At 43.0% G+C, this 7,742-nt stretch overlaps 1 protein-coding gene across 1 annotated transcript; it reads right to left on the minus strand.

Annotated features, from left to right (window-relative positions):
* LOC117842445 (AT-rich interactive domain-containing protein 4) lies at positions 1-7,093 on the minus strand. The gene is made up of 16 exons (XM_034722909.2): positions 6,021-7,093; positions 5,680-5,932; positions 5,396-5,587; positions 4,663-4,716; positions 4,023-4,111; positions 3,698-3,950; positions 3,556-3,612; positions 2,906-2,937; positions 2,359-2,494; positions 2,112-2,282; positions 1,347-1,943; positions 1,113-1,250; positions 917-1,015; positions 639-739; positions 461-551; positions 1-377 (listed from the first exon to the last, which is right to left on the minus strand). Exons 2-16 carry the CDS (start codon positions 5,842-5,844, stop codon positions 246-248), a joined length of 2,307 nt encoding a protein of 768 aa, XP_034578800.1. The 5' UTR covers positions 5,845-5,932; positions 6,021-7,093; the 3' UTR covers positions 1-245.
* Positions 7,094-7,742: the final 649 nt, after the last annotated feature.

The following is a 7,742-nucleotide window of genomic DNA, read 5'->3' on the forward strand; positions in this document are numbered from 1 at the left end:
TACATAAACAGAAGCTTATACCACATCTAAGTATCTAACCAACAACTACTGTAGGAACTTGCCTATGTTGTCAGTTGTTACATGCTATATAAACCTCATAGCCACTAAATTAATGGGATGATACAGATCAAACACTACATAGCTTCAAGGTACTTTCCCCTCTTTCCATCAGCCTATCCTCTATTCTAATGATTCTGCTCCCAGTAACATGGGGCCAAAAAAGAAAAGAAAAACTAAGAAGAAAATTAAACATTTCTTGATACAGAGGCGGTATTTGCAAAACCGTTAGCTACTTTTGGCGGCGGTGGCTTCTTCTTGTAGTTTGCTAGACTACAGTGGGGGCAGATGTATTCCAGTCCATCTGTCTTCGCGTAATCCTGGAAAAAGGAAATGGCAGAACGTGAAATCAAGCTAGTGACATTAGGAAAGGGTAGCATGGTGAAATTCTATTCTTTTTTACCTTGAAAGTGCCTAGTCCTTGTCGTCTGTCACAACCGAAGTGGGCCCATTCACCGCACAAACCACAGTTCACCCAATCTCCAGGTGCGCTACTGCAATTACATAAAAAAAAGGTCTTAGATTCAATCATGACAATATGGGTATTGAAGCAGATAGGTTGAAAGAATATGCCATCGAACCTGTGACAAAGTAAGCAGCATTCGCCATCCACATCATCATGCGCTAACTCATATTCCAACAAGTATGTTTCATAGTGCCTTTTCAGTGTGTTCCCTACACCCTAAATGTATATAAAAAGAAGCGCGTACAATTAGAACTCAGTTAACATTTGACTAGATCAATAAGGTAAAAAGTGCATACAATTAGAACTCAAGTTAACCCTGTCCTTCAGGATGAACCTAAAGGCAGGATCAGACGGTGGAAAAAAGTATCAAAGAACCGAACAGTATATACATACAGTCATTCTATTTGTTGCAGTATGGTTGCGCATCTTTGAGAATACTTGACCCTTCCAATTTATGCCATTGCCCACATAAAATCCACCTCTAGATACCACCTAAAAGATAATCAAAATCTTTATTAGGAAACAAGCCAATAATACATGTTTTTTTCGACCTCCTTATTTCACCGAAAAAAAAGGTGTGAAGAATTACCTCTTTGTACAAGTTATAGAGATCAAGGCGCTTGGCATTAAGGATTGCATCAGGAAATTCAGCAAGTCCTCCATGAGGTACAAGTCGATTGTGACCCCGCTGAATTAAAAACTGCATGACATCCTTCAAGAAGTCCTCCTAAAAAGGTAGTAAACAACAGATCATTTAGCCTAATTATGTAGTTGTACAGAATTATATCATCGTGCATGATTCATGAAGGTTCAAGATGCGTACCTCAGAGCATACTTGGATAGGCAACCTATCACATCCATGTTTCTTCATTGGCAGAGGATTCAGTTGAATCACTGATGGAGTATGAGATGGCCCCGATGTTGATTTTCTGTGTGTAGTTGGAGCAGAGGATACTAAACTATGCTTCACAGGTGGCGCAGCTGGCAAGCTTGGCTTAACCAGACTAGTATCATGAAGGCCAGTTTCAGGTAAACCCATGAATGGATGCATTTGTTGCTTTCGAGAGTGAGGAATGGGCCTCATAGTTGCAGGCTTCAATTTAGCCTGGGAGGATGGGAACGAGGAAGGCCCTTCCGTCAGATGTTTCTTGTCTTCCAAAACTCCATTCACACCCAAAAGATTTGGTCTTGATTCTGAAGCCACCTTAGTTCTGTCCTTGGTAAGGGAGGCTGACCATCTTGGCAGATGAAAATATGGACCATTTTCATTAGCCAAATCTTTGCTCTGACTTGAGCAGAAGAAAAGAAGGCGGTCTGCATCTCGCCTCTCAAATGAAGCAACAGGAGTACCATTTATACAACCAATTCCAAGCGCAACCAAGCTTCTGTATGATATTTCTGGTGCTAAATGCTTCAGAACCTAGACATTCAAAGAAGAAAATTAAGTTCAAGATGACAAATACTCATTCAATATGTATGTAAGCACTAGAACTTCATACAAGTGAAATTTATATGATAAAAACGCACATCGACGGATCAGGAAATTCTAAGCAATGCATATTATATGCAGCAAGTGTTGTAATCTAACCTGCGCTGCCCACTTAGGTAGGGTCATCCAAACTTCAAAAGTAGAAGCCCCACAAGCCGTGGACATGGAAGTTAAAGGCTCACTTGATGATAACTTATCCTCATTATTTGAGAGAGCACGGACTAGCTGGCTCTTCTCAATGATTTCATTCTTGATGTGGCTCTCTAGAAGCTGCATGGACAGATGAGCACCATATTACATTGCAGCAGGAGCAAAAGGACATGTCCAAGGTCTGAGGAATATGTACCTGGTCATCAAAACAAGTTTGTGCACTACCAGAAACGAGAAGTGACACATGGGAAGAACTGCAGGTACTGATATCACAGCGCATAGTAACCATCCCACGTGGTAATGATGCGGCTTCAAGAGGTGGCGGAGAGGCACTGCCAGACAGGAGAAACAACAAATCAGTCTCCGGTAACGAAAACAATCTACGGCAAAGGCACATTGGCAGTAAACAACAACTTTAAGTTCCTTAACACAATAAAATATCAGGTAACATGCAGAAGATAGATAGTAGTATTTATATGAAGGCTCATTTCTTAATACAATGGTTTTATCAATGAAGGCTCACACTCCTTAATTTTTCCAGTAAATGATATTCTGTTTCTAGCCATACCATTGTCATTTTCTTATCATGAATTGAAAAGAATAATACACATCTACAGAATTGAGTATGAACTACCAATACATTAGTGCATGACAGCATTCCAACCGAATTTGGTTAATAGCTCAGAGTCATCAATATAAAGATAAAAAGAACTAGAACTATAACAGACAGCAATCCAAGGTACCTGATTCGGTTCTGCAGTTTGCTCCCACGAATCTGTGAAAAGAAAACCAACCATAACATGAGCTCTTCAAGCAACAGAAGAATAGAAAAATCAGATGTTCCATACAATTTATATAAGAATTTAACATGGAACATCTAATATTTGCATGGTTGTTTTATGTGTCAGCATCCTTTGAACAAGAAAAGAAGTCTTTGATTCCCAGCTCACAGTTATGTATCTAAAAATTGTGGTCTGACTAATAGAAATAGACCAAGTAAGGGACGAAATAATGCATCTTGCGAATGATGTTCTATAATTTTCATTGATAAATATCGACGACACTGCTCATCTAGTAGTGCACATATGCGATGTGCCTTTGCATTGCACATCTAATTTGATTTTTTATTTTAGGCTCCTTCAGAAAATATCATGTAAATCAGTGAATAATTGTCATGGGTATTGCAATAAGAGCATAACATTGCCATATTTCTAAATTACTGGTACATACACTAAAAAAAATATCACATCTAATGAGAAACAGTTTTCTAAACAAGTTTATCGACTATGGAGTGTACTCAATACAATGCTAAGACTGAAGAATTATCTGTCCTTGCCATAAAAAAAAAGTTTCAACACAACAGAGACTGTTGAGCTAGAATTCTTGTCCATACTTCAATATTCAGAAGTGCATTCAGACCGTCTTCTAAAGAGCCCAATAAACAAGGATCCTACAGGAGAGTAAAAAAGATAATCATTAGTTTGCATTGGAACTAACATAAGGAATAATGTTTGGACATAAATATAAAAGCTTACCAAGGTGCATGGCACTCCACAGAGAAGTAATTTCATGGTGATTTCTTCATCATATATTTTTATAGCCGGGGTCACTTCAGAAGAACCTTCTTCATCAACAGTCTCAGTCTCAGGTGCACTTATATTTATTTTTGGAGCATCCCCCAGGAGACGAGGACCAAGTTTAACACTTTGCACATGATTGTTTCTTACACAATATAAACGGAATGATGCATGAGCAAGCTGAAAAGCATCCCATGTATGGCTCACCGAACTGCATCCAAGCAAGAGCAAATTAGTAATGTTTCTACTTGTGTGGATCTAATTGAAGAGGGAGAGGGAATACCTTTGAATTACTGACATCAGTGCATGGCGAAAATGAGATGCTGCATAAGATGAGAATGAATTTCTCCAGTATATTACATACGGGATCCCCTGAAATAAAATAATATCACCATTTGCAAAGCTACATAAACAACAAAATTGGTTTTCCTTCAAACAACAAATTACGAACGTGTGGCACTTAACAACTTGTTTAGATGTAAGGAAACATAAGGATGAAAAATGGTAGGAAACAGATTTGTAGAAACAAGCTAGCAGCAGCATGACATTGTCGCCAAACTAACCAAAGCAAAACCAAAATCCATGAAACGTGCAAACATGATGCTATGGGAAGTGGCCAAATACCAAGTAACAAAAGAGTTCGATTTTAGACATTGATAGTGTCCAGCAGAACTTTGGCTAGTAATTCTACTACAGTATAACTACAAATCATAGCAAAATTATAAGTATGAAAGTCTTTTTGAGATAAATCTACATACCATTTTTAAATGCTCAATCAATGTACACAAATTGATTAATGATAAATAAGTTGATAGGTTGACCGCATGGAACCAAAGATGTCAGTCTTTTGCGACTGGAGGGACTGAGGGAGTAATATTCTAGTTGTTCAAGAGATGTGATTATTGTACAGGAAAACTGTCTACCTTCGAATGAACTGCTTGGGCAAGTTTTTCACCAATAGGAACTTCCAGATAAACCTGTGTCAAGAGTATATCAGGACATGACTAAAGTAATGTACAATAAAAATCTTAGGTAATGTACAATACACATTCCAAAAGTATCAGGTTTATAAGCAACCATTAAAATCAAAGAATTTGGACCACGTGGCAATATAAACAATATATCAGGGCATGTCAAAGGTAACGTACAATACACGTTCCATATGCATCTGCGAAGTATCTAAAGAATTTGGGACGTGGCAATATAAAGAATATATCAGGACATGAAAAAGGTAACATACAATACACGTTCTATATGCATCTGCAAAGCACATGAAGAAACTTTTCTATTGCCGGATACAGGGTTTTTTCCATATGTATTTCCATTATCCAAATGAAACATTTTATAGTAAGATGGGTGGTATGGTCGGAAATTATTATTTTTGTATCGAATTATTCAGAACTGGATTCAGCATCAGAGCACGAAGCTTACTCAAGTAGTTGTGACATGGGTACTTTCAGACAATCAGCCTCCTTGTTCAAGCAATAGGCAATTGTTGTGAAATGCAATAATGAAATAAACATACTGGCATAGTCGATGTTTTCCCATACTGGCATTTGCCGTTCAATTAACAGCCAAATGCACTACAAGCTGCCATCACCCTTTGACTAACAAGTAATAACAACGGCACACACTTTAGAAATGCCCAGAGCTTACTATCGTGGGGAATGGTGGGCTAATGAGAGTGCTAAACGCCTGTGGATCGGAGACGTCGGCGTCCCCCCACACAAGCGAGCCAATCTCCTTCTCATCCTCGAGCTGCTCCCCCTGGATGTACAAGAAGTTGGGCTGCACCACTCGCTGCGCCTCAAGGAACTGCTCGGGAGTAGGATTGAACAGAGTGTGCACCTGCATTTGAAAGCCCCCTCATTCAGCTCACACACAGAGGGGAGCAGAAAACATACCATCACCACACTCAAGCGAGAACAGCACCAACTGACCTCCAATCTCCCGACCGAGCTAAGCTCAGGGAACGGGTACGACGGCCGCAGCCGCTTCGCCTCCGGCCCGGACTTCGCTGCCGTCACACGCTTCTCGGCGTGCTTCCCACACAGCACGGCGAGGAGCACGCAGTTGCTCCGCGAGAAGCTCTGGATTTGAGACATGGCTGGCTGGTCGGAGCCTTCCCAACGGCGGCCAGACAAGAGAAACCCCTCCCCTCCAAATCTACCTCACGCGTTCATGGAACAAACCCTGCGGACACCGAAACCAGATCAGGAATCCCCCAAAATCCAAACCAAATCCGCAGCGAAACCCCACGAATCTGAGCGGGCAACCTTACCTAGGCGCGATTTTGCGGCGGAACCGGCGGCGGCGCAGCTCGAATCGACGCCCGGACGCGGCGGGGAAGCGGTGGATTCGATCTGGGGGCGAAGGGGAGGGAATAGGAAGAGTAAAGTGCGCGAGAACACACGGCGCCTCGGCCAGCCCTAGACGATTTGCGGAAATAGCTCACAACAACGCGAAAGCAAATCCCACTGCGGAGGCAATAAAAAAGAGGACGCGTAGATGTGGTGGTGGCGAATCGGCCCACGCCCCCATCCCGATCGAGCCAAACACACAGCAGAAGCAACCAACCACACCAAGCGCAATCCAGGAGAGAGTGAGAGACAGAGAAAATCTCTCCAAGAAACCGAACCAAAAGCTGGAGCGGGATCAACAGCGGATCAGGCAGGCGGGGCTCATCCCATCACCAGAGGCGACCAACCAACTGACAACAAATCCCGCATCACAGAGGCACAAAACTTTGGAACAGTCTGGGCTCGCCCAGGGAGGCGTCAAGATTGGATTTTTGACGGGGCGTGGGGAGGGCGGCCCGGAGATTCTCGCGGACTTTTCCTCCTCGGATTTTTGCACCCCCCCGCCTGCTCGCTCACCCGCTCGTAATCACACGCATCGCCTGCATCCTCCTTTCCTGATGATGCGTAGTAACGCGCGTCGTAGATGAGTTGTTGATGTGCGCCTGCTCCCTGCTGGCGCTGGTGCGTTGTTTTCCTCGGCGCTTTTTCGTTTTCTCCTTTTCCTCCTCCGCTTCATTACTGCTCCGGGGGACGGCCGCTAGGAAAAACACGGATTAAAAGATTAGGAATTTCGGGAGCAGGATTGGGTTGCGGGAAAATAATCTCTTTCTTTCTGGAAGAATTGTTTTTGCCGGGATCGGAATATCGGATGCTGCTTTTGGGTCTGCATGGGAGTATTTTTGCTGGTGGCGTTTGGGTGCAGATCGATTCGGTGTGGCCTGCGGTGTGGCGTAGGGTTGCGATCTGGCCTGTGCGCTCGAGCCTGACGAGTGCATCGGAATTCGGGAGCGTGCACGGGTTGCTTCGCTCACGGCAGGGTTCGCGTCTGTGTTCGTGGAATCGAGGGAGCGAAGGGCCCGTTTGATCCGTCTGGGCGTGTTCCCAGCGGTGGAGCGAGCGTGCCGTCACCGTCACCGTTAGGGAATGGGCGGTCGTGTCTCTGCCTGGTGGGTCCTGCCCTTGGTGATCGGTGTTAGCGAGGTTAGCGCCGTCTGAGATAGGGGCCCACAGCATCAGCCCATGTGCTGGTTTGGTCGTGGACTCGTGGTACTGTGTTCATAACAGTGGACTATTATTAACGGAATTCTTCGTTGCCTGCAGCGAAAGGTAATTTTGGTTTACACACAGTATACCAAATTACATTTTTTTTTGCGTGCGCTACTACCGTGTCTCGTGGTCAAATAGAGTCAGTTTGGTTTTTTATCTTAAAAAAAAAATCTGGATGTTCCCGTGCTTTCATATCTTCCGGCTCAAATCGCTTTCTACCTTTCTCCCATTGTGACATCCTGTCAAAGGAGCCTTGCATTTGCATGTTTCATTATTTTGGAACTCCTGCTACGTACTATATTCATCACGAAAACTAGTGGAGTCATCAGCCGATCTCCTTGCAGAGAACAGTAGCAAAATAGTAATTACATAGTTTTAAATTTGTTGAATTCAAATTTCAGACAGGGACCTGTTTCTATCAACATAAAAAGGTTGAT

Source organism: Setaria viridis, chromosome 2 (assembly GCF_005286985.2).
Source record: "Setaria viridis chromosome 2, Setaria_viridis_v4.0, whole genome shotgun sequence".
Classification (NCBI taxonomy): domain Eukaryota; kingdom Viridiplantae; phylum Streptophyta; class Magnoliopsida; order Poales; family Poaceae; genus Setaria; species Setaria viridis.